The sequence below is a fragment of the Prionailurus bengalensis genome, chromosome E1 (assembly GCF_016509475.1).
Source record: "Prionailurus bengalensis isolate Pbe53 chromosome E1, Fcat_Pben_1.1_paternal_pri, whole genome shotgun sequence".
NCBI lineage: Eukaryota > Metazoa > Chordata > Mammalia > Carnivora > Felidae > Prionailurus > Prionailurus bengalensis.
Window position 1 is genome coordinate 55,465,333 of NC_057347.1, and position 26,998 is coordinate 55,492,330.

The window sequence follows — 26,998 nt, forward strand, 5'->3', positions numbered from 1 at the left end:
GACACAGAATCCCAAGCAGGCTCCAGGCTGTCAGCACAGAGCCTGATGCCGGGCTCGAACTCACGAACCTTGAGATCATGACCTGAGCCGAAGTTGGGACGCTCAACTGACTGAGCCACCCAGGCACCCCGCCACCTTAAATTTTGTAAATAGAGTGTAATTTCTACATGTTGAATAAATGATCTGGTTTTACACATACCAGTTTAAGGATGAAGCAGGGGTTATTTCAGACTAAGAAACAAGGGCCCACAGGTCCATAATCACTATTAGCCTAGCAGGGAAAAAGGGGAATGCAAGGACAAGCAGGTGTGGAGGAAAAGCAATGGGGGCTACCTCACCAGGGTGGACCTGGCTTTTGGCCAGGCTGAGGGCTTCAGGACAAGGGCAATAAACAGCTTGGTTCAAAATCTCCTGGTAGTCAGAGCCCGTGCAGGATGCAGACACTTCCGGCCCTCAACGGGTCTGGCCTAATCAAATCCATCGACAGTCAAGAAATGCACCATTAATCCACAGGCTCAACAGGCATAAATCTGCAGCCTTGAGCCAACTGTGACACCTTTCAAAAGGGGGTCTGCCTGTCCTTTCTGAATGCATTCCCCCCCCCCCCCCCTCAGCTGAGTCAGAAGGCAAACCTTTCCGGGCATTTCCCCACAAAAACTTTTATTTGTGAAATAGATGTTATCAATTCAAATGAAGACCATTAACAAGATGAGATAATCTCAACTTCAAAAAACTTTATTTTTGTCTCATCCATCAAGGGCACAGGATACCTTCATCAGCTCCAGCTTTTGCTTTTCTCCTTACAGATTCTGTTCCATCACCTAAAACCCAGGGTTATCCTGTGTGGGCAGCTTCCTAGAACCAAAAGATACTTTCGACTGCTGGGCTAAGTATGCTCACGCACACTGTGCAAGCACAAGCTGCACTATTTAAAGCAGCAAGATTCCAAGCTGCCCAATAAAACCCACAAACGTCTACATCAGGATGTACCCAAGTTGTACTGGGGGGAAAAGTCAAGTTTCACCCCACTTGGGTTATCACAACCAGTAAACTCAACAAACGGACATCACCATAGTTAAGTCTACTACTCAGACACTGCCAGGCACCCCACAGCACATTCCCATGTCCAAGATGGCAACGTCCTTCAGAAACAATGTTGAGATCATCAGAACTGGGAAGTCACTGCTCCAGAGCAGTTACTGGACTCCACCCTTCCACCTTCAGTGCCTCGTGAAGACTCATTAAGCTGCCAAGAATCAAGCCTATGTATCCTGATTTGCATCTCTTCATAAGCCCCTTGAATGTGAAAGAAACCCAAACTTTTTTTAAAAAGCTACTTTATCAGGGCACAACTATCTTTTCTATAGCTACTAGCTTCAAACACACAAAATGCTCATCTGATGACCAGTGGCCATTGTGCCCATGGTCTTGCTGACTAGATCTAGATACTAACAAGCTTACAGTGGACCATCACTGGTCAATTAAACTAGCTTCATACTGAAAAAGTGGCTTAAACCAAGGTACTCTGTACTTGTGGTGAAATGACTGGTCTTAAGGAAATTCGTCATTATTTTCGTATACAAATGGTTTGTCTACCAAGCAAAACCAGATATAGACCAAGCTCAAGCTTCAAGATACAAAGAACCTAAATAATGGATGTATTTCTCTGTATATTCAATGTAGGTTTTTGACACTTCGTTGAATAAACAAGTTTATTTGTAAATTTAGTCAACATACATAATTGACCTAAAGACTTCAATAGAAGGTTAGTTTTTAAAACCACTTGGAAGGCCACCTCTATAAAGTGATTTTTCCAGGACCATGGATCAGATGTAACCTAACCCGACACCACCTTAACTGGCAGAGGTTCAAGAAGCTGGAGTTGTGTGCCCCTCTCCCACAGCAAGTTTACTCTAAGGGTTATTATAATACAAACTCCACAAGGAAAAGAACTTCGGTATGGTTTCCTCTTTGTAGAGAAAAAACCTAGTTATGAGACCAATCACAACACAAAGAAAAGCTGCACTAACTAGTATAGAATATTAGTAACAGATGATGCTGGTGTGAATAACTTGTATTATATTCTAGAGCCCTTATAAATAAAATCCCCCCCTTAGTGTTTGCATTAATCAGCTAGAGGGTTAGTTAACATGTGGTAGAATGAGGACTTATGCAAGGTATAATTTGCAAAGCAGTTTACTCTCATGAAAACAAGTGCAGTCTAGTTAGGAGAAAACCAACTGGACTTTAAATTACACACACCTTAATGACAAGACTCCCCACCACATGTGAATGTAAAACATTTAATTTAAAAATGTTGACACTACAATATATAAAATAGCTATTATAAATGCACATAGTGTATTCTATAGCTGCCAGTTTTACTTTTTTTTTTTTTTTTTTTTTTTTAAGGAAACTGTAAGTTACACTGTGGTTAAGACTTGTATCTTCACCCTTGAAAAAGCCCACATTCTATCACAGTGATGTATGGTCAGACTTAACAGCCCCAATTGTTAAACACTTGGATCAAGTCATAACCAGTTTTATTGCAAAAGGACCCTGTACACATTTATCAATTCTAGTACCTTAATAGCTACCCAACAAGTCATTAACATACAGAAACATGCATCATGAGAAGCAAGAAAGATCACCCATCCCTTCTGCATATTAGCAACTTGTCACTCCTGAGCAACAGTGCTCACATCACTGAGGTCTGTGAACAGTCACTTTTCGCATTCATCCTGAGTGAAAGATGGAATGACTTAAGTACAAATGCAACATATTATAAACAATTTCTTACAAAAAAAGTCACAAATTAAACCAAAGTATTTTACAGAATTTACTACAAAACACCATAAAAACTGCCTTCACTTAAGCTCTCTCTCCCCGTATCCGGCGAGCCAACTGGATGTCTTTGGGCATGATGGTGACTCTCTTAGCGTGGATGGCACACAGATTAGTATCTTCAAATAAACCCACCAGGTACGCTTCACTGGCCTCCTGTGGAGCACAAGAGCCACACCATTAAACTGTCTCCGAGGACGAGAAGCCACGCAGAAGCCCTCCGACCCTACTCCAGCCACGCTCGTCTTACCTGCAGCGCACCAATGGCGGCACTCTGAAACCTCAGATCGGTTTTGAAATCCTGGGCGATCTCCCTCACCAACCTCTGGAAAGGCAGCTTCCGGATCAGAAGCTCGGTCGATTTCTGGTAACGACGGATCTCTCGAAGCGCAACGGTCCCGGGCCTGCAGCGGGCAGGAGAGTGTAAGCGGATCCCCGAGAGCGGACAGCGCTCCCGCTTGGGGGCCGCGCGCCGCCGGGTCATTGTTTTCCTTCCCACTCGCCTACCTGTAGCGATGAGGTTTTTTCACCCCGCCAGTAGAGGGAGCACTTTTCCTGGCGGCTTTAGTGGCCAGCTGCTTACGGGGCGCTTTCCCACCCGTAGATTTACGAGCAGTCTGCTTGGTTCGGGCCATTTTCTTTTACCTAAAGAAGACACCCGTGACTCTCGGGCCGTAGCGCTAGCCTCCCGGGGGCGGAGGATAGGACGGGCTCGGCGCCCCTGCCCTTCCGCCTCGTTGCCGCGGCAGATGGCCCGGGGCCGCCGCCTCCTCCCCCTCCCCTAATGACTCAGGCTGCGAGGAGCGGCGGCGGCGGCCTCCCCCGGGAGGGGGAGCGCGGGGAGGAGTCACTTCCCCTCCTCGACGGGCGGAGGCCCCGCTTGCCCGGAACCCGGCGTCGGGACCTCTGAATCACCACCGGGAAAGAGGCGGAGACGCGGTTCCGGAACGAAGCCCCAAGGGAAAACCTCCCGGCCCCCACACCCGACACCAGCGGCCCGAGCGGCCCGCACCGGCCAGCGCTCCGTTCCCAACGGCTGCGGCCCGCGGCATCAACGGCTGCCGGGGCCTCGAACAAAGAGTAAAACCGCCAACACTTACCCAACGCCGAAGTCTTAGGCCGCTTCTCCGATCGTCGCGCCGCTCCTGCTCCCCAATGAAGAGCCGCAGTCGCCGAGTAAAGAAAAGAGGACCCTCCAACGAACGACCAAACCGCTCTGTGCTCCAAGCCCCCCCTTTGCCTCCGCTTTTATACCCACGCTTCACGCTGCGTCTCTGCGTCATAGGGGCTTCATTTGCATACACCAACGACTTTTTCTATTGGCGGGAGCTTTCGCCGACGCGCTGACATCCCCGACACAAAGGCCGTGCTTCGGCCCCGCTCCCGGATTGGTGGGTATCTAGGCCGCTGATTGGCTGTTAAAGTGGCCTGATGATTGGATGAGTGCAAAGAGGAATGGGCGAATCAGAGGTTAGCACGAAGCGGCTCTTCTGATTGGATAAAATGAAGCTATGTTTGGATCCTTCCCTTGGTTCCAAAGCTCTACAATAGAAAGTCAATGCAAATGAATTGCATTGGTCTCTATCAGGGCTTAAGGGTACGGGATGGACAGGAGCCTAACCATAGATGCATCTCGCTAATAAAATGCAGGAGGAGAAGTTACTTTAAGGAAGTTTTTGCAAATATTTTCCATTGTAAAATAAAATGTGTTCCCTGTGATTATTTACTTTCACGTTTTGATAGTTATGTACACAGTGTAAAAACTTAGAATTCAGCAAATCATATTACATCACCAAGTATTTTAGACATCACGCGTATACATTTTAATCAAAAGGCAGTTCTTTTGTTTGGTGGTGTAGGCAGGAGTAAATAGTAGATACAAAGAAAAATGTCAATAAATGATTTTATGCTTCCTGTTCTGTATGTTCTCAGACCATCACAAATTACATTACATTGTAATTTCAACATGCTTAAGAAGTAGCCTACTAAGCAGCATATTTTGAATTACGTAATTCAACTGAATGAAACGACTACAGCCAGAATGGGAATAGTCCCAGAACAGCATTTGCATGTCCATAAAGAATAAAGAAAACTAAATTAAATATGTGTCCTTGTATTTAATGGTATATTCTGGTAGATATTTCAAGAAACGTGACAAATGTATAAAAATGGTAATCCCTACCTTTGCCTAAATAAATGCCTTTGATGCTTTGTAATACTCAGTTCTCCTGATGACACAGGTATATAAAATATCAAAGCAGGCTTAAGGTTAAGACCAGCCAAACAAAGCTCAGAAAATTGAAATAGAGCTTTGGGCATTTTACTCCATTGTTCCTACTCTGGCTTCACAGAATTTTTTTCACAAAGATTTTATTTTTAAGTCATCTCTACACCCAGCGTGGGGCTCGAATTCACTACCCTGAGATCAAGAATCACATGTTCCACTGACGGGGCTAGGTAGGCACCCCTGAATATTTTTAAATTTACCAAAATAAAAGGTAGCAAAACCAAGTATGTGTAGATGTTAACCAGATAATTAGTGTACATAAAGACAAATACCTCAAAATTTTACTTGTGACACTGAAGGTCTCCTCTCAGTATCAACAGTGAGGGGGAAAATGCACAATTTGAAACATCAGGTATGGCAAAAATGGCTTTGACCCAATCTCCGGTATCAAATCCCTCTCATTTCAGCCCTCTCAATCTTAACAGATACAATTTGTATTTAATTATCACATACCTAAACTTTTATGCGACAATTTGGTCAACCTTAATTTCTGCATTCTTCCCAAAATTTACAGTAGGGGAAAAATTAAGCTTTCTGTTTCATTCATGTGATGCTGAGAAACCAAGATGGAGGCTCTCGCCCTGTCCTCAGAACCTGTGTAAAGCCAAGAATCAAGGTACTGGTTAGATCCCACATAGAAAGCCGTCGAATGATCTGGGATGTAACCAGAAAAATACCCTGCAAGGGTTAACTTTTTTTGACCGCCCAAACGTACTGGAGAAGAAATGGGCTCTCAAGTTAACAATCCTTTTGTGTTCCAAGGATTTTCTAAAAGATCCAGAATCCTGTCTGTCCCAAGCCTCCAGAGGACAGACACTCCGGTTTTGTTTTTCTTTTTGCAGTTTTGTTAATTACCAAAGGAGAACTAAAATTGCTCCATGAGAAGCTAGGTATAGATTTACATTTATCCATTTAGAGGATGGTTAGTGAAAACAGTTTGTCTTTCTTCCTCGGGCGGTTATACAGATTTCTTTTTTTCCTAAATTGGTACCGGGGCAGAAAAGGCAACACAGGAAATGGGGAAGAACTGAAAATGTTTATACAATCAAAACAATGTACAAGTGATGCAGCGTGTAAGCTACTAACTTAGTTCTTGTTCTGCCATGTGCTTGCTGAGTAACTCTGTGCAAATTCTCTAAGTTTCGGTTTCCTCTTTTGTAAATAAAGCAGTTTGGATGATATCATCTCCCAATTTTACCAGTACCCACTCATTCTGAAGTTTATGGTATACACTTACTGAAAGCCTAGTGCTATGAACTGTATTTCTTCATTCAAATCACACTCGGGAATTTGGGGAATAACATACAAACCAATTACCTGGATTTAGTAACAGGGTTAAAGCAATACTACAACTTTTATTTGTCCTTTTGGAATTTTTTTTTTTTTTAATCTTCACACGCCCCTAGTGGTTAAACAGTTGATTTGGGCTGTTTGGGAAATACCAGTTTCTCAACTTTGTAGGCTGACAATTTGGCTTCTGATGTGAGGCTGTTCGGAACTAAATAAAATAAGTATGTGTCATTCTTAAGCATTAACAATTTTCCGTTCACCCCACCCTCCGTCACTCCCAAGATTACCGGGAATGTTTTCCTTTACGTGACAATCATTAGGTAACAAAATCCTATCTAATCATGTATAAATCGGTCTTAAAAACAATGGATTTAAATAGACTCAATACGGAAAACAAATTAATTAATGTATTTATTTTGAGGGAGAGAGAGAGAGAGAGAGAGAGCGAGAGCACACGAGATGCGGAGAGGCAGACAGGGGCTCCAGGCTCTGAGCTGTCAGCACAGAGCCAGACGACGCAGGGCTCGAACTCACTAGTTCTGAGATTATGACCTGAGCCAGAGTCGGATGCTTAACCGACTGAGCCACCCAGGTGCCCCTGGAAAACAAAGTTAAATGACAAGTGTCAATGCATCACGAAAAGCTTTGTAAAGCTCACAGAGTGCCTAAGTCAGAGAAATTGGATTATTTTACAAAATCCACGTTGTGAACTTCGCTGGACTAGCGGGAAGCAAGGACGAGAAACATAGAAAGCCTGCCAACCGGAGCACAAAACTGTAGTGGATTATTAATTGCCCCGCCCCTACTCAAACCCAAGATCTGCCTTTGGACCCTGTGTGACACTTCTCAACGCCCCTGCAACTTGCCAGTGTAACTGAGACTGTTCTAGACGGAGATTAAATTCGTCTTTGGCCCCTAATGTACTGGAAACAAGTTGGTCAGGCCAGGTGTCAAGTTGAGAAGGGACCCAAGTGGAGTTCCAGGTTTCAGGGCGGGTAAAGGTTTATGAAGCGCCTCAGCAAAGACGCGGGAATACTATGCCGTGTAGCGCTACTTTAGCAAAGATTTCTAAGACTGACTTCTAGTAGGCACACTTTCTTTCATGCCTCCCCAGCTAGGCCGGCCCCAAGAATAAGGATGTTGGAGAAATACTGCAGGTGCCTGCAGCACAAAGGCCCAGAGCTAAAAACGGACAGTACAGGTTCTTAAGCACACTGTTGGGGCCGGCATCAGAACTGAGCCCAAGCTCTACTAACTCCGGTGGCGAAGTAATCGTTACACTGTAGGCGATGAAATTATACTTGAGACTGTTTCACAGAAGTCGGTAGGGCCTCTGTAGCTCTGAGCGCCTTCTACTCCAGGAAGTCCAGTTTCGAGGAAAGCTCCTCTGAGAAACTGGAAACGCACTGGCAAAAAGAAGAAACGGCACGGGACTGCAATCCCCACAAGTCGTGGCGGGCCGTCAGCATCCGGGACACCGTCTGCAAAGATCCCTGGGTATTGTGGTCCATTCCTTTGGCAGCAACCCTCTGCCGACGGTAAAATTCCTACCGAACCGAGGACCACAACTCCCAGCAACCCTTGCTGCCGTGCGGGGGGTCTTCACGTTCTCGTGGCGCGGCGCAGGCGCACTAGGTCCTCGGCGCGGACCGCGCAGACTGAATAATAAAAGGGGAGCGGCGAAGAGGCAGGAAGACAGGACCATGTCGAAGGGCCCCGGGCCCGGCGGCTCCGCAGCTTCCTCGGCGCCCCCGGCCGCTACCGCTCAGGTGCTGCAGGCACAGCCCGAGAAACCGCAGCACTACACGTACGTAGAGCCCCCCCCGCCGCGCGCGCACGCCTGACGTCAGCGGCCAGCGTGAGTCACGCGCGCAGGGAGAGCGCGAGGCGGCCTCTCCCTCCCCCCCTTCCTCCTCCGGCCCGGCCCAGACCGGTTCCAACCTGCTGGGGCCGGTCCCAACCGCCTCTAACTGCCACCAACCCCTGGTCGGGCCGTGGGGCGGGAAGCTCGGTCCCCGCCGCTGAGTGGGGAAGGCGGGAGCGCGGGGTGCGGAGAGCACACATCTCAGGCCAGGCCTTTGAGGCCTAACTGTTCCTCAGACCGTAAAACCACAGTCTCAGGCACTCGCGGGGGCGATAAGAAGCCCAGGACACGGCCAGGACGAGTGCCCTGGGGGCCAGCCCTAGGGCCGCTGTGAATGTCGGTTGGCGCGAGGTCCTGTCAGGCGCCCCGCGCACTCTACCCCGGAGGCCTTTTGTGTCCCCGAAGCCCGTGTGTTGCGTACGGCGGCCCCTCTTGCTGGAACTCGCGGGGACAGCTGACCCGGCCTGAGTCCGGGGCCACGAGGGCGACGGGGTTCGAGCGTGTCCCCAGCCCCAGCACTCCCACCGCAGGAGTCCAGCGAGATGGGAACCTGCTGGTGTCTGAGCGGAGGTCCCCGTCTCCTCTTTATGTCCTTTCAAAGCACGCTCAGCGACCACCTAGCGCTAGGTGCCTCGGAAGAAAGAGCTACAGAGGCGGGCCCTCCTGTTTAGCAAAATGTTGGTTTCCAATTTCCCTGATGCTCTTCGAGTGCCTCCCAGGTGCTGTGTGTGTTTAGAAGGATCCCCAGGTGGACCTGAGGCTGGCTGGAGATTTGGAACCTGGGGGTCGAAAAACCCTTAAGAGCCACACAGTAATGCCGCCTGGTGAGCCGAGCGCAGGGAGCCCCTGTTGGAGTAGAAAGAATTAAAACTAGACAGGAGGAGCTCCTGTTTGTCACTCACAGAAGTAAGCCCCATTGGGAAACTGTTCTGGGATTGGGGGACATCGGCTTTAGAAAGTGTATTGGTTTCTTTGTGAGATTCCCTGCTATTGGTTGAAAGGAGTGGAAGCTTTTTCTTGGCTACAGTCCGACTCACGTTAACCATTACTTTTCTATTGAGGCCATTGCTTTGCTGGTCCTTTATTACTGGAGTTCTTTCGGCCATTCTTCCATTGGTTTTGGTGAAATGCTCTTACCTCCGAGCATACGGATCAAGTTGAGTGATGTGGTCAAGCAGCAGTATGGTTTTGATTTGAAAATCTGCAGATTTCACATAAACTGGAGCGTCTTTATATAATCTGTGGTTGCTTGGATCATATTTTTCCGTAGAATACGTATAATATCTTGAGTAAGGTTTCGGCAACCTCTGTATGTTGTTACTGAGTATGCTGTGGAATTTATATTGGAAGGGCTTTCTTATAATTTTGAGTTGACAGATGAAACAAGGTAACATCTGTGTAAGTGTTAATATCTGAGTTTTTGTCCTATAGACGCTCATTTGTTTAAAATCTGTCTTCCCATTCCTTGTTGGGTAAGTGCAGAGTAATCATCAGTCTTGGCTGTTGCGGTGGCTTAGTAATCAACAGAAGTAGATGAAACAAACGCCCAAGCCTGATTGGGTGGATTGGAGGTTGTAGGTGTTGCATCTTTTATTTCATGTTAACTGTTCATTTGTGTGTATGTTTGTTTTCATCACCAAAAATCAGAGGTGGACATCTGTTGTCTTCCTTGGTAGATTTATGGGCATTCAGAAGCTGTGATGATTTGGAAAACTTCATTCCCCTGTCATGCCAGGTCTGAGTTGCAGGGAGCTTGAGCATACAGATGATGGCACCTGTACCCTTACTGACACTGATTTTTTTTTTTTTTTAAGGTGAACCCATTTGTTATCCCTGGGGGTTAGAATACAGGAATATTTTTATTTTAATATTTGCTTTAAAAATTTGAGCTGGCCAGCATTTTTAAAAATTCTTCCTCATAAGCATGAACTTCCAGAATTTATACCAATCTGAATATGGCCTTATGTTGCATCGATCCCATTGTGGAATACAGATACAGACCCTTTGTTTTTTTAAATGTCTGTATTTAACTTTTTTTTACTTTTTCAAACTTGGACATAAAGTACACTAACTTTGTGTATTTTTTGTGCCTGATATTATTTGAGATTATGTGATATGCAATAATCTGGAAGAAATATGTGTTAAAATTGACTGCCACTCAGAACACCTGGCTGGCTCAGTTGGAAGAGCACGTGACTCGTGATCTCGAGGTCGAGAGTTCGAGCCCCATAATGGGTGTAGAGATTGCTTAAACATGAACAAACTTTAAAAATTTTTAAAAATTGAGTGCCATTCATCATAATGGCAGACAATCTTGGCAAACACAGTTGAATCCACCAAAAATAAATATTGCCTTTCCGTAGGCTTGTCTTCTTGCCCCCACAAAGTCCTGGAGTTTAAACTATCTTTTTCCTAAACCAAGAAGATTATTCGTGACATAGTTTGAAGAATAATTATTTTGTTGGTCTTTTTTTTTTCTCTAAATTTGTGAATAATCTTGCTTTACGAAAAACTTTGAAATAATTCTTTTAGCAAATTGGTGTGGTAGGCACTTGTGCTAGACTTGAGGAATCCTATCCTTTAGAAAATGCCTATATTAGTTAACTCTTTTGTACAGCTTCAAGCATTTGATTAGCATGCAGTAAAAGGATAATGTGCACGTAGTAGTCCTCTTCTACTTGACATCTTGCTAGGTAATTTGTTTTATTTTCAGAACAAGTCCATCTTGTATATTGTAGTAGAATTTTATAAAGGCAGATTTAAGAATGGGAAATTTCAGAGCAATTAGGTTCCAAAATGTATCTACTATTTACCTAACTTTGGACTTTTTGCTGTATAACAGTTACATTATTAAAAGTATATAGTTGAATAAAAAGGAAAAGTATACAGTTGAAAGATCACCAAAAAACCTGCCTTCCAAAATAACCGGGTTTCTGACTCATTATTCTGTCCCTGTAAGAGGTTGTAAGCCTTAAAGACATTAGATCGTTTTTGGATTCCTTCACCTGCAGTTGATTCTCAGACTTCTTAATACCTTTGGGGTAAAGGAAAATGAAATTCTAGTTCAGTGACAGTTTCTTGGAGTTTCTGGCCACTGGGTGATTTCTTCTAGGTAGACAGAGGATAAGTGCTTTATGACCTCATCTAGCCACGTGTCATTTTAACTTAGGACTGTTCCCTGGGCATCTTTAAACAAGGATAACATAGCAGTATTTCCATACATAACTATTTTGAGGCAAATTTGTTAATTTATACATTGTATAAATGTCATGACTTCACTTGATTGCATCTGACTGTGTTTTGGAAAATCCAGGAAATGAAATTGTATTTAAATCATTATTGCAAATTGCAATAAAATTGTAAATACATTAGGAGAGTGCGACTTGTTGTGCAACAGAAGTCACTGGAAGTGTTGCTAAGCAACCTCAGCAAGCATGAGTTAAATTACCAATAAATATTTCTGTATCTTGTTTACTTGTTTATCAAGTAGAACTAATTTCTTACAGGACAAAAATTAAGAGCTCGTTGTGGCCATCAGTCAAGCCCACAATATCCCCATTAAGAATTAAGTGCCCATGCTAAGGGTAGAGTCAAGCATAGCACCTAGTTGATATTTGCTATGATCTAAAGTAATGATTAAAGTGAAGATTTGCTTAATGGTTAAGTTTTTTTGTTTTAATCCAGCTATGTTAGATACTAAAGAAGGCTTCCCCACAATCCATTTGCATCTGCTTTGACTGGTGGTTTCTATCAACCTACAAAGACTGACTTATTGGTGAGGGCAGCTGGACAACTCTGAGAGCAACTTAGAGAAATCCATCTTGGGCACACTCTATAAAGGAGCTCCTTCTCTGGAAATAGCACCCCAGATAAGTGCACAAAAGCAAGACACCCTCGTGGACCTACTTCCTCCCGCTTTCAACACCCTGATGCCTGAAGGTGAGGTCTCCTTCCTGTGTGTCTTAGAAGCCATGAGCTCACTTAGGTAATAAGAGCCCTGCAGCAGCCTGAGCACCACACATCTGCAGGCTTTCCTGCCAGACCTTTGCCTAAAGGTTATTTTTCTCATTAGGAGAGGCTCTAGGTCACAAGAATGATAAAAGTAAGGTTGCATTTAAAGCTACATTACTTTAAATACTGGACTGGTGTAGGGATTATTTTCCCAAACGGGGCAGTATTTGCTTAATGATTAAGTTTTTCGTTTTGTTGTTGTTGTTTTTGTTTTGTTTTGTTTTGATCCAGCTATGCTTGATACTAAAGGAGGTTTTCCCACATTTGCATCTTCTGTATTTTGAAATTGCAACTATGGACAGTTGTGGCTAATCCTAGTAGATTGTCTTCCCTTCTTTTAACATCTTGGATGAATTTGGGGCACACTAATGTGTTATGTGAAGATGGATGTTGAATGTAAGTTTCTCTGCCATTCTTAGACAATATATAAAAATTACATTAGTCTGATTGCTAAAAATGCCAAGAATTTGGGTTCAGTAGCCTTTCTGTTTTCTTATCGTATAGATACTGTGTAGATTCACCCCAGCCTGCCATCTTAAAATACCTGCATGGGCCACAGAATATCTGCGGAGAAAGTTTGGGTAAAATCAGTGCATATGATGATAGGTATGGGGTTTATTTTGGGGGTGATGGAAATGTTCTAAAATTAGGTAGTGGTGGTAGTTCTACATTATGGTGAATATACTAAAATCCGCTGAGACATACACTTTAAAATGGTGAATTTTTAATGTTATGTAAATTACATCTCAATTATTTTTTAAAAAGGGTTAAAAACCAGCATATAAGAATCTATCAGGCTCATATGGCCTGTCAGGGCTTGGCAGCATCGTTTGGTATGGGAAAGCCTGCAGTTTGTGAAAAGCTCCTTGGTGCCCTTTTCCCAGCCATTCTAGGTGAATGCCCCCCTGTTCTGAGTCTGTGGAGAAGTGAATACTCAGCAAGTTTGAGACTCCTAGTTGTTGGTAGTTGTACTTCAAATTGGCTCTGAATTGACAGCCATTATAAGGAGCAAGCACGTTTTTCCCAGTGCCTTTGTAAAAATGAACAAAGTGGGTGGGAGGTAGAAGAGAAGGTTGCTCTTCTGCTGAAAAGTAATGAATAACGTTCTCAGGTACTTTATGGTTGTTTTAATGTTCACATAGACATTTCTTTAAGGACAGGCCATGTGTTTTAGGCATTTTTAATTGTATTAATAGCTATAATATTTTAGTTCAAATAATCACAAATTTTTTATTATTTCTCTATACAATCCCTCAACTTTCACCCCTTTTTTCTTTGCCAGTGTGTAGAATTTGACAGCAGTATCAAGAGCTGATGAGGAGGAGAAGATGGAAAGGAGTCTAGCGACTTAAAAATCTCATAGCATTCTCTGTGAGGTGATCTTTTTCCTGTCGGGGGCTCAATTTATTTAGGAGATAAAGAAGATACTCAGACCTGTGACAGTATCATCATGTCATATCTGAGCTTATTGAAATGTTTCTTCCCTTTCCTTAATCTTTATATCACCGTTTGCTTTTTGTGTTCTTAAGTGAACTCATTTGTTTCTCCTAGTATTTGAAACATTGTACGGCCACTGTAAGTTTTAACAAAATGACTTCTGACGAGGAGGGGAAAGGCCCACGTTCCCATCTTCCTCAGAAATTTTGGCCTACTCCCAAAACTACCCCCATTGAGGAGAGGTAGTCACACTTAGGAAAGAAGTGATGAAAACTTTTGGCTTTGTGTTTTGTGACTTAAAAGTTTTAAATACTAGTTTTTATACCTAAGTTTTTTGTTTTGTTTTGTTTTGTTTTGTTTTCATTTTGGTAAGAACATTACTATCTCTTTTTGATGTAACTTTCACCGCTTAGAAGTGCCAGGTATTTGGTAGCCTGCCATATTAGGATTTGTGTAAATTAGTCTGTCAAAACATGACAAATTAGAAAACCGTACCTGTATTTTCTTATCTAAAAAAATCTAAAGCTTAAATTTTATTATTGAACTAAGAGTACTTTATAATGGGGGCACCTGGGTGGCTTAGTCAGTTAGGCATCAGACTTTAGCTCAAGCCATGATCTCACATTTCATGGGTTTGAGCCCCACATCAGGCTCCGTGCTGTTAGTGTGGGATCCCATTTGGGATTCTTTCTATATCTTTCTCTCTCTGCCTTTCCTCCACTTGTGCACGCGTGCTCTCTCTCCCAATAAATAAACTTTAAAAAAAATTAAAAAGGTATTTTATAATGAATACATAAGGTAATTACTAAATATTTAGTAGAGCATGTTAAAGTTAACATTTTTGTTTTTTATTTTTATTTTTTTAATGTTTAAAAAAATTTTTTTGATGTTTATTTCTTTTTGACAGAGACAGAGTACGAGCAGGGAGGGTCAGAGTGGGAGACATAGAACACAAAGCAGGCTCTAGGCTCTGAGCTTCAGCACAGAGCCTGACGCGGGGCTCGAACCCACGGACTGCGAGATCATGACCTGAGCTGAAGTCGGATGCTTAACTGAGCCACCCAGGCACCCTGATTTTTATTTTTAGTAACTTATTTTTTGGTTATTATAATTATGGCCTGTCAAAATCTTCCTGACATATTTTGAACAGATTCTGGAGAGTCCACTTATGCATATTTGCTGTTACTCTTGTTTTTCTTTCTAGCTCATTTAAGGGAAGCAGAGTTAACAGCATGGTGTTTAAGAGTACTGACTCCAGGGCAAGACTGATTGGGTTTGAAGGCCAGCTCTGCCACTTACTAGCTGTGTCTTAGGCAAGTGAGTTCCCCTTTGTATGTCAGTTTCCTGAGGATACCAGTACCTGCCCTGTGGAGTTAAGGAGGTCTAAGTTAATATATGTAAAGTGCTTAAAATAGCGCATGGCATTTAGCACAGCATATGTACCATTCTTACCAACATTTGACAAGCCCAAGTTACTGCTTTCAGTTTCATTGCTACCTCCTTCAATAGCCTTAACCAAGTGCCATCTTTAGCTACATCTACACTAAAGTAGATTCTTCAGAGTGCCCCTAGGCGGCTCAGTAGGTTAAGCGTCCAACTTTGGCTCGTCGGATCACGATCTCACAGTTCGTGAGTTCAAGCCCTGCATTAGGCTCTCTGCTAACAGCTCAGAGCCTGGAGCCTGCTTCGGATTCTGTGTCTCCCTCTCTCTGCTTCTCCCTCGCTCATGCCCTGTCTCTCTCTTAAATAAATATACATTAAAAAAAATTTTTTTAAATAGGTTTTTCAGTTCTTAGGGCACATGTGGGTCATTGTTGTCTTCAGTATACTCCTGTTCTCCATATCCATTCAAATTTTACTTCAGTTGCTATTCTTCGTGTAGCCTTCATCAGGCTACCTGTATCTTACACAATGGATTTGTATTTAAAACTAAACAGATGTGCTCTTACAGGCCAAAGCCTTTGTTCCGCGGAAGTTTACAAAATAACACGTCAATTCAAACGTTTATGCTAGAACATTCATCAAATTGGAGGATTTTTTAGGCCAGCTGTGTACAGCAAAACTTTGAATCAAATCACAGTGTTCTCTTACTTAGGGAAGAATGATCCAGGGTTTCCAGTACTCCTCACATATATTCTACAAAATCAGTGATGTGAGTGAACCTTCTGTGAACTTTCTCTCCTCAGTTTTTTTTTTTTATCAGTTCCAAAATCTTCAGGCCAAGGAGACAATCATAGGAAGCAGGGACATGTAGGACTAGTTACACACCAACGTTGTATCATTCATGTTAGTTCTTGGGGCCAGGATGGCTCACTGGTGTCAGACCTTTCCCAATGAAGAATGCGCTGCAACTATTTACCTGTGAATGGTTCCCCCACCTGGGAACAAAGCGTTTGCTTGCTTAAGTGCCTGTAGCACTTGTATTGTAGGCTCCTGTGTATGTTTCTGTATGTTAGGACAGTTCTGTTGTATCTAGGAGGGGTCATACTGGCTCTGAGGTCCTACGATATCTGCTCTGGCTAAAAGCCAGGTATAGAATCAAAAGCCTACATTGAACGTTCAGACACACTCAGAAATTCATCAGACACTTTATTTGCCTGAATAATGTTTTAAACCAGGATCATTTCAGATTTGGAAACCAAATGTCTGTAGCCGTATAGTGCTTTTTCAGAATTGTCCAAATATTTGCCAACCAAGTTTTAGCTTTATTTGGTCTTGTTTTTTAAAAGCCATTTTCTGGCAGCTCCCACTGGTAAGGTTATTGTTACACGGTTGTATGGTTTCTGGGTTATGTTTGGTGTCAGAACAGAATGTGTATATATATCCTTATAAACACTTAATCTAGAACTGTTAGTACTTTATCTTAAGCTCTTCAAAAATTAAAGATTTGCAGCAAATTGTAAAATGTGTGTGTGTGTATGATCGTATGCATATTTGGATAGTAATTTAGGATTCTTAATCTGCTTAACAACTCTTAAGGTATTCACCTTGGAATTAAATATTTTATTTTCAAACTTAAAAATGAAGAATTCTGATAAGCCGTGGTCTATGACCTCTATGACTAAAATTGTTTAGGAATTTTGTATGGGTAGGGGTAATATTAATATGGAAACTAGATTACAGATGAGTATCATTTGAGGCTTTGCATACGACAGTGTACTATTTGACAATGACTGGCGATTTTTTTGTTTTTTCTTTCCTTTGTTAGTTGCAGAATCCTATCACTTTGTGGTTAGATTTCAGTAAAGAACGTTAAAGAACAAGGTGCCTGGCTGGCTTAGTCAGTAGAGCATGTGACTCTTGATCTCAGAGTCCTGAGTTTGAGCCCCACATTGGGCATAGAGCTTACTTGCAAACAATGGTCCTCTTCTTCAATATTTTTTTTTTTTTAAGAGTCTGTTTCTATGGTTGTTGTTGTTTCTATGTTTGAACATATGGTTGTTCTATGTTTCTATGGTATGTTGCTTGAAAAAGATGCAATTCGGGGCGCCTGGGTGGCTCAGTCGGTTAAGCGTCCGACTTCGGCTCAGGTCACGATCTCACTGTCCGTGGGTTCAAGCCCCGCGTCGGGCTCTGTGCTGACTGCTCAGAGCCTGGAGCCTGTTTCAGATTCTGTGTCTCCCTCTCTCTCTGACCCTCCCCCGTTCATGCTCTGTCTCTTTCTGTCTCAAAAATAAATAAATGTTAAAAAAAAAATTAAAAAAAAAAAAGAAAAAGATGCAATTCAGTGTTTAGGAGACTAGCTGTAATAAAGATGAATATTTGTGGCTCATTAGAAATGTGTGCATATCACATTCCCCATGTGAGGCTTATGAACAGTCATCTGACTGGCCAGGAGAGTAGTGGGCTCTCCAGGACCAAGTGCTTCCTCATGGCCCTCCAGGGTCATGACCTCCAGGTTGGGGGTGTGAGTGGCAGTGTCTGGAGTTTCTTCTGTTGGCTCAGTCTTTGGCTTGTTGCCCCCTTTTTGTTTGGCTCACATATTGTTGTTCACTATGGATATTGAGCTTTATCAAGTCTTTAGCAAATCTGGTCTCCCTGCACCATCTCCTCTATTGCTTCACTATTTTATTTGCAGTTTTACTCAAATCTAACCACTTTGTATATGTGTCCAAATCAGGTTCTTGCACATCATAAACTGGATGACATTCAAATAGTGATTTACTTTGCAAAAATACTTACCACAGTTCACTTTTAACTTAAAGGAACTCTTCTGGCTTATTAGCAACATCTTTCATTTAATTTGGGGTCAGGATAGATTCTCTGTCAAGTTGTCATTAATATGATGGGTTACGTTTCCAAAAGCTTTTTTTAAATTTTTTGTTCTAAAAGCAATCCCAATTCAATAAAGAGTCCAGGTAATCCTTAAAATCAATAATACTGGATGTATTTTTCCTTCTAGTTTTTTTCCCCCTGTTATAGTCTGGTGATCTACTTCTATTATTTTTCTGAGTAAATCTTTAGTTAAGTACCCAGTTTTTGCCAAATAGTCATCATAATACCCCTTAGTTTTTGGAGGAAACAAAAAAAGGATTTAATGCATCTCTAGCGAGCTCCACACATTCCTAGGAATTACAGGGCAAGCCATCCCACTGGTTGCTTTTCTAGTCTGCATGTGAGGCTGATCTCAAAATTAGTGTTCAGGGTGAAGAACAAGGCTGTACAGACATTGTGGGGAAGGTAGCTAGAGAAGTTACTGTTCCTTAATTGCCAGGAGAAGCATGTAAATCAGAGATTGGAATTGCTTCTCTTGGTTTTGTTGGGTTTAGAATATAGCTGCTATGGACCAAGCTTGTACCATTTGTGATGCTTTACAGCTTGGCTGTTTCTTGGATAGACAGACATATCTGGAACGCTTGCTGTGAGCCAGCTTGCAGAGGTGCAGAGATGAGTAGACATGGCTACAAACAACTATGGTGGGGGCTATATGGGCTGTATTCATACATTGCAGTGGAAACATGGAAGGAAGGTGATTAACACCTGTGGGCAGAGGCAGGGAACCCTCCTGACGTGAAGAAGCCAAAAAGGTGATCCAGACACCGGGAGTAATATGCTCAAAAGTATCGAGATGTGAGGGGAGGGTTATGGTGTGTTGGGGAATTCCAGCTCTTCAGAGCAGAGGTTGGCAAACTACGACTTGTTTGCCACATCCAGCCTGCCACCTGCCTTTGTATGGCCTGTGAGCTAAGAATGTGTTTTACATTTTTAATTGTTGAAAAAGAATATTTCATGACACATGAAAATTATATGAAATTCAAATTTCAGTGTCCATAAAGCTTTAATGGAACCCTCTCCTTATTGGTTTACGTATTGTTTATGGCTGCTTTTATGCTGCAAGATGCAGCAGTGTGACAGAGACCATATGTGGCACTCTCCTTGCTTGGCATTTCTGTTCCGTGTACTATAGGTTGCAGTGACAACAGTTATAACTTGACAGCGTTTCCAGTACTGGGTGTATCAGCATATCAAAATGTTTTATTTATTCTTTATTACCAGTGCCTACCAATTATGTCAGAACAAGAGAGGAAGAGAAAAATGGACTTTGAATGTCATGTCTTTAGGGCACAGTAGAGTGTGAATTATTTTGTTATCAAACTAGGTGGCAAAGCTGTCTTTAATAAAAGCTGTGCTGGGGTGCCTGGCTGGCTCAGTCAGTGGAGCATGCAACTCTTGATCTCCGGGTTGTGAGTTCGAGCCTCATGTTGGGTGTAGAAATTACTTTAAAAAAAAAAAAAAAAAAAAAGGCTGTGCTGAAAGGACCCATCCATTAACATTACCAGACTAAATAGTTGTCAAAATAATCCCAACTCATAGAAAGGCAATGGTCAGAAAAATTAGAAATTTTACACTTGATCTTAGCCAAAAGGCCGAGAAGCAATAGAAAAATTAGAAATTTTAAAGGGACTGAGTCACCTGGGTGGCTTAGTCAGCTAAGCATCTGGCTTCGGCTCAAGTCATGATCTCACAGTTTGTGAGTTTGAGCCCCACGTCAGGCTCTGTGCTGACAGCTTGGAGCCTGGAGCCTGCTTCAGATTCTGTGTCTTCCTCTATCTCTCCCTGCCCCTCCCCTGCTCACTCTGTCTCTCTCTCTGTCTCTCTCTCTCTCTCTCTCTCTGTCTCTCTCTCTCTCTCTCTCTCTCAAAAATAAACATTAAAAAAAGAAATTTTAAAGGGACTGTTTCATCACAGCAGCATTTCTTCACAAAAATGAAAATGAGGCTACAACTGAAGTAAGTTTCCCGAGTGGCTCATTTATTAGCTAAGCAAGGGAAGTCATTTACCAATATTGAATTAATTAAATTGTGTTTGATTGCAGCAGCTGAAGAAATATGTCTAGAGAAAACAAACTTGTTTAAAAGTGTTAGCCTTTCGACAAGAACAATTTCTCAAAATGTTGAAGTCCTTGGGAGCAGTATCAGTAGTCAAAAAACAAGGCAAATGATTTCACGTGGTTTTCCTTGGCTCTAGATGAGTCAACAGATCCTACTGTTACTCTTGGTTTCTTCATGGAGTCAATGTCTCGTTTGAAGTGACTGAAGAATTAGCATCAATGAATAGTCTATTTAAAACAACGACAGCTGAGAATATTTTCAAAAAACTGAGGACAACCTGAAGTATGATCTGCTGATATCTGTTACAACTGATGGTGGTAAGAATATTGTGGAGCAGAAAAAAACCTCACTGGACAAATTTGCAAAGCTTATGAAATTGTAAGGTGTTTAAAGCCTGTGGTTGGTTATTCATTATATTATTCATCAGGTTCTTTGGGGAAAAATACTTGAATCTATCATGTGTTACTGAACCATTAGAATCAGCAGTGAACTTCACTCCCTCTTGTGGACTTCACCATGATCAATTCCATGAATTTCTGTCAGAAAAAGAAACTGAATATTCTGATGCCCTACCACACAATAGTTTGATGGCTCAGCAGTGGTGAAGTTTTCTTGTAATTTTCTGAGTTCAGGGCTGACATCGAAACTTTCCTGAATGAGAAGAATCATTCTCAACTACTACTGAACACTGAATAGCTTTGGAAATTGGCTTTTGCTGCAGACTTGATAAGGTTTTTTAATGAATTCAACCTAAAATTACAGGGCAAACAGCTTGTTTGCAAACCTTAAATTGTAGTTCAGTCATTTCGACTACTAACGTTTGAGTCACGTCCAGTTACTTGGTATACTTCCTGTGTACTGTCAGAAGTTGAAACAAAGGCAAGATCTACATTCCTACACAAAGGTCCTGTGGATATGATTTCTAAAGAAAAACTACAGTTCTAACTGATTTTGCAGCTCGGTGTGAATGCAAAAGAAATTTCGTATTTCAAAATCCATTTACCTGTGCAACTAAGGAGTTTACACCAAACCTTCAAATGGAAGCGATTAAAAGGCAAATATCAAGACTCCAATATAATCCTACAAGTGTCTTCTAAGAGAAGGATATGCTCAATTAAAATCATGCTTGTGGAATGATAACGGCATTTGGCCATAACTATCTATGTGAAAAGACGTTTTCAAAGGTGAAATATATAAAATCTTGTTACAGAATCTGCATTAGCAGAGGAACATTTATAACCAATTTGATGCGAGGGACCCTTAACTTTACAAATATTATTCCACCCACCCCCCAAAATCTGGTCTCATTAGACCTTTATTGTAGCCAACTATTATATTTTGAATTTCATCAATAAAAATGGAAGTTTTGTTTTTTCTCTCGTTCCATTAGTTCATAATATCCTCGATTTGGCCTCTTGGCCTTCAGAGTCTAAAATACTTGCTATCTAGTCCTTTACAGAAAAAGTTCATTGATCCTGCTCTAGAGTCTGGTTTGTTGTTGGGGAAGGGAGCAGGTCAGTGGCAGTAGGCAGGTAGAGTCAGTGAGACCACAAACACACTGTTCTACAAGCAGTGGGGGACTAGATTTGGATTAGAACAGCAGCTCGTTTCTCCCCATTGCCTCTAAACTTATATTCTTTCTGTCACCTCTGATAGTTTTCGGTGTATTCAGATTAATTCTTCCTCACACTTCTCCCCAGAAGAGAGTGAAACACCCAAATTGATAAATCTATTAAATGAGAAAACTTGGAATAGGATTTAAAGTTTAGTTAGAAATTGAACTGGTAGCAGTTTAGCGCTTGATTCATCACCTCCTTTAGAGTGATATAACGTCTTGTTAATCCCTCATGTGCTATCACTTAGTGGGGCAAGTGATTAAATTTAGATTTCCAATAGCCTGCTTTTTTCTGTTATTTAGAATTTTGGAAAATGAAAATAATCCAGTAAGCCTTGGAAGTATTTGATTTTTAAAAAATTTTTAATGTTTATATTTGAGAGAGAGCACATGCACAAGTGGGGAAGGGGCAGAGAGGGAGACACAGAATCCGAAGCAGGCTCCAAACTCTGAGCTGTCAGCACAGAGCCCAGTGTGAGGCTCACATTCACTAACCAAGAGATTATGACCTGAGCCAAAGTCGGAGGCTTAACCGTCTGAGCCACTCGGGTACCCCAGTATTTAATTTTTTTTTTTAAGTGGATACACATATTTGATTTTAAAAGATTTTAGGGGCACCTGAATGGTTCAGTTGGTTGAGCATCTAACTCTTGATCTCAGGTCATGATCTCAGGGTCGTGAGTTCAAGCCCTGCATTGGGCTCCATGCTGGGCATGGAGCCTACTTAAAAAATAAAAATTGGGGTGCCTGGGTGGCTCAGTCAGTTGAGCGTCTGATTTTGTCTCAGGTCATGATCTCATGGTTTGTGAATTCAAGTCCCACATCGGGCTTGCAACTGTCAGCATGGATCCCACTTCAGATCCTCTGCCCTCTTCTCTCTTTGCCCCTTTCCCACTCATGCTCTCCCAAAGATGAATAGACACTAAAAAATAACAAAAGCAAAAAAAAAAAAAAAAGTTTTTTTTTTAAATGAAAGCTTTTAGAGAAAAGAATAGTTGTGTAAAGCAGTTTAACAATATGGTAGATACATAATGATTAAATCTGTAAAAATACTGAGAGAAAACTTATTACCAAAAGGCTAACATTTTTATTGATGGGATTAAGGGCAATTTTTGCCTTTTCTCCACTTTCCAAATTTTTTTGTAGGTGGGCATGTGACTTTCATCATATTTTTTTTTACATGTATAAATAAACCATAACTAGGATAATTTGATGTCCTGAAGAGAAGTGAAAGATAGCTTTTATTTAAGCTTAGTTCCCAATTGGGCACATAGGAAGGCACTGTTTAGGAAAGATGAAGCTCTGACCATTTGTGTGTCCCTCCAAGCTTTGTTGATCTTTCTACCAGTTGAAGGCATGACTTTGTCTCAGAGCTCTTACTTCCCCAAGGCCTGTGTGGTTTCTGGATTCATTCTGGCCATAGTAGCAGCTCGTTGAGGCCTTGCAGTTAGGAACTATTCTGTGTTACTGCTTTTACCCTTGAGTGGAGGTCTTCCTGGGAGGTGAGAGTGTGAAGAGTCTTGGGGGCCTTGTACCCTCCTCAGAGCTTGGATGGGAGTGGGGGGAGTGAGTAGTTGGTGTGTCTGCCTTCCTCCGTTAGACCCTAGGACTTCTTGGGTTTCCTGAGAACCGGTTGTATTAAAGAGTAAGTTTCAACATATTTCGTTTCTTAGATTTGTACTTTCAAACCTTTAAGATGAGATGGATTGGTACTTAACAGCGATAGTTATGCATTTCCACTGAAAATGTGTTTCATTTTAATCCATGAAAATAGAAAAGTGATCCCTAAGTGGTTTTCTCCTTGCTTTCTGGGTACTGCATTGGCGGTTAGCACAGGGTCAGAGTGGGAGAGGGAGAGTGGGACGTTCTGACCAAACGTTTTAGTTCTTAGGTAGCAGGTAGTACAGTTCCATTAATGACTTTAGCAAAAGGTTAAAAATTTCTCTCCTCTGATTGTAGTTGGTTGAAGGTGGGCTGTCTGCCTGCACTAAATCTTGTCACTCAGCCCCTTCTCACGAGGGGCTTTTCTGCAGGAAACTGCCCTATCTGCTGAGTTACGGGTTTCCTGCAGTGTGATACTTTTCACGAGGGCATAGGATTAGGCTTTCCGCTCTCAATGCTTTGCCTGCTGGCAGCATCCCAAAGCTGTTGCTGTTGTTTTGTGGGCTTTGCTCTTTCTGTGACCTCATTTCTTGTATTCATTCAGCAAACTGTACTTAGCTTTTACTTGCTGTCAAGGATTTTATAATCTAATAAAAGAAAAAAATAGGAGAGAAAAATACACACATTGTTAACATGCAATGCAGGATAAAGGCTACAAAAGTTTCTAGAGAAAATGTTGGCAAAACAGAGAGTATAACTTAGCTGGGGATATGGGCAGAATGGGGAGGATAGGTGGAAGTCAAGGAGGGTGTCATGGAGGTGGTGACATCAGGTTTCTTACCATTGAATTCAACCTTGAAAGATTTCTACAGGTAAGGAAGGACATGACCAAAGGCAGGGAAATTAAAGATCTATTTGCAAGACACCAAGGACTCCAGTTTTAGCAGGGGAATGGAGAGTAATCAAGGGAACTATGGCTGGGAAAAAATATTGGGCCAGATGTATAGAGCTTGGAATGCCAGGCTGAATAGTTGGTGTTTATCCAGGGCTACTGGGGGAAACTAAAGGCTTTTAACAAAGTGAGAATTAAGTTTGTGCTCTCTGAAGAATATAATGAGTGCTGTGTAGCTTAACTCGGACAGGGGAGAGGCTGGGAGCAAAGAGACTAGTTTATTAAAAGGTACCAAGTCCCTGGCCTATGACTTAAAAGGTTATTTGTTGCTTCCGTATCTGTCCTCTGTGGCATCCCTGCCAGGCTGAGAGCCCTTGTGGAGCCGTGGCTTCTGTGTGTGACACTGTGGACATGACTCCCCCAAGCAAGCAGCCTTGCCAGGACTCTTTTCTCAAAGAGGACAGACTATGCCCAAAGTCAGGGTGACCACATCTTAGAGTTCTTCCCCTGGCTGCCTCCCTGGTTTTTCGCTGAGGCACTGATATACCAAGCAGACAAGCACCACTCAGGGTTGCCAGATTAAGCAAATAAAAATACAGGATGTTAGACTGGAATTTCAGATAATGGTTACATTTTTAGTATAACTATGCCCTGTGAAATAATTTGGTTTATCTGAAATACGATTTAGATGGGTGTCCTGTGTTTAATCTGACACTCCTAACCACCTTCACTCTTCTCTGCTCCTGGCCCTAGACTCTGCTTCCTCCTCTCCCATTTTCCATCTGTCACCTCCACCTCCTGAGTTGGTCTCCTAGTGAGTCCAGAGTCAGATAGACTATGTGCTGTCCAGGAGGGATCAGCCTAGTCATTTGGAGGATGGGTGTCCCAACTTAGGGCCAGGTTTTGGGACATGTGTGCAGCATGAGGTGCCGCTTTCTGTCCAACCAGGCAGGAAGAAAGGTCTTGTGTTCCAATGCCAAAAGGGACAGGAGAACATCAGGCCCTCGGGAGACTTCCAGGTTTCTGCCTGGTGTCTCACAATGTCCCTGGGGCCCAGAGATGATGTCCCTGCAATTTGGCTCCTCTCACACCTCACCTTATCCTCCTTTCCCTTTTCCAGTTCCTGTCCCATCTACTCACATCCCACAAATGTGCCTGGAGCTCTTGGACCCAGACATCCTCTTTCTGAGCTCACTCTTAGCCCTTTGCCTAAAACGCCCTGCCCACATTCTTCATCTACCAACACCTCCCCGTTTCCCTTCCTCTGTCCCAGCCTGGGCCCCTGCTCTGGGCTCCCAAAGAACCCTCAGCAAACCTCCTTCATAACCTTTTCCACACTTGATTGATTCTGCCTGTTACTTGTATGTCTCTCCCATAAAAGTATGGGCTAACAAGGACCTGGTTCTTCATTGGTGTCCCCAGTGCCTACCAGCATGTCTGTAGCAACTGGATGCTCATTAGATATGTGCCAAATGAACAGCACACTCTATTCCGAATTTTTACTGCCCCTTAAATCCTTGTTTGTGTTCCTCAGGGAGTACCCAGTTCCAGCTTCCCCTGGCCCAATACGTACACCTGGACATATCACACTTCAAGGCTGAGTGGATTTTTCAGCACATTTCATTAAAGCATTAAAGAAAACCTATCTGGAAAATCTCAGCCCTCAACTTACCTGTCCCTACACCTTCCGTATGCCCAGACAAGGAAGGCCCCAGGTGTCCTGGCCTGAGCCAAAGACCTGGGCTGGACCCTCTCGCCTTCATCTGGTGCCTGCTAGCTTCAGGCGCTACTCCAGGCCTGGACAGTTGCTTCAGGTCAGGTTGTTCCTCACTCCATGCCCTCTTCTGCACACAGTCTTCTGTGCCTTCTGGAACCATCCTCTTCGCTGGCATCACGTGCCCCTTATCAGGTCATTTATTGCCTGCATTGTTAGGGCTTGAGGGAACGAATAAAGAAAACTGTGCTGTCTGCCCCCAGTGCCCCCCCCAGATAGAGGCCCCCAAGCCTAAGAAACCCTTCACCTGGATACATAGAGTGAGCAAAGCACAGATGGATGGCATGTTCTTTCTGTAAGGGGGTAAGTGGGTCTGGGGCCCTCCACTGGGTAGTGCCTGGGAGGGTGACGGGTTGGGATGTCTTGGCCATTACATGAAAAGCAGAAGAGAGGGACAAAGGTTGGAAGGAGGCCCAAAGGACAATGCCCCGGATCCCCAGGTTAGGACGTAAACAGCCCCATCTGCTGCAGGTGCTCAGGTATGAGAGTACTGGGGGCAGGCAAGGCTGAGAGGGGGAGTCTCTTCAGATGCTGCTGTAAAAAGGAGCTCTTTCACAGACACCTGTGTAGTGCTAGGAAGTGTCTCTGAGAGAAGGTAGGCAGACAGGACAGTAATTTTCTGACTCAGTAGTTTAGAGGGAACACTCCGTGACTTGGGCTTTCAGCTCCAAAGCATCAGCCCCCCCCCCCCCCAGCCCTCAACCTGGAGCCCCAGCCCCGCTCCTGGGACAGGTGAGACCTCCAGGGATCGGCAGGCAGACCTGGGCACAGAGGACCCTGCAGGAAGTTTGGGAGAGGCCCCCCTTGTTCTTGTTTGCAGCCCTTTGTCTGCGATCGGTGGTTTGGTCTTAGAAGCCTCAGAGAACTAAGCCACTGATTAAGCCCTCCGCTGGCAACCCGGCAGACAGCTAGCTGACTGCTGAGGGCCCTTGTAGCCTATGATTCCTGCTCTTCAGGCTGCCTTGGGACCTGGGTGCTGGGAAGGATCTGGATACTAAGGTCCACCCTTAGCTCTGGGCCTTTTTTTAGTGTCCTAATGGAACTAGCACC

At 43.1% G+C, this 26,998-nt stretch overlaps 2 protein-coding genes and 1 long non-coding RNA gene across 7 annotated transcripts in view; 1 reads left to right on the top strand and 2 right to left on the bottom strand.

The window, feature by feature from the left end:
- Positions 1-714: 714 nt before the first annotated feature.
- On the bottom strand, positions 715-4,232 carry LOC122485915 (histone H3.3A). Its single transcript, XM_043585317.1, has 4 exons — positions 3,945-4,232; positions 3,352-3,489; positions 3,095-3,248; positions 715-3,000 (listed from the first exon to the last, which is right to left on the bottom strand). Exons 2-4 carry the CDS (start codon positions 3,477-3,479, stop codon positions 2,872-2,874), a joined length of 411 nt encoding a protein of 136 aa, XP_043441252.1. The 5' UTR covers positions 3,480-3,489; positions 3,945-4,232; the 3' UTR covers positions 715-2,871.
- A 3,773-nt stretch (positions 4,233-8,005) lies between these two features.
- Positions 8,006-26,998, top strand: part of UNK (unk zinc finger) — a 32,977-nt gene continuing 13,984 nt past the window's right edge. Inside the window, exons 1-4 of one of the 5 annotated variants that reach the window (XM_043585309.1) lie at positions 8,116-8,228; positions 11,970-12,224; positions 12,528-12,692; positions 12,801-12,877. In XM_043585309.1, the coding sequence (XP_043441244.1) occupies positions 12,684-12,692; positions 12,801-12,877 (86 nt within the window). In that variant the 5' untranslated portion in view covers positions 8,116-8,228; positions 11,970-12,224; positions 12,528-12,683. Of the gene's footprint in view, positions 8,229-8,249; positions 9,192-11,969; positions 12,225-12,527; positions 12,693-12,800; positions 12,878-26,998 lie in introns of those variants that run through there. The other 4 variants (XM_043585308.1, XM_043585310.1, XM_043585312.1 and 1 more) reach the window with 4 other exon arrangements.
- LOC122485916 lies at positions 22,905-26,608 on the bottom strand. The gene is made up of 2 exons (XR_006297979.1): positions 25,847-26,608; positions 22,905-23,929 (listed from the first exon to the last, which is right to left on the bottom strand). It is a non-coding gene; the product is annotated as an uncharacterized LOC122485916 (long non-coding RNA).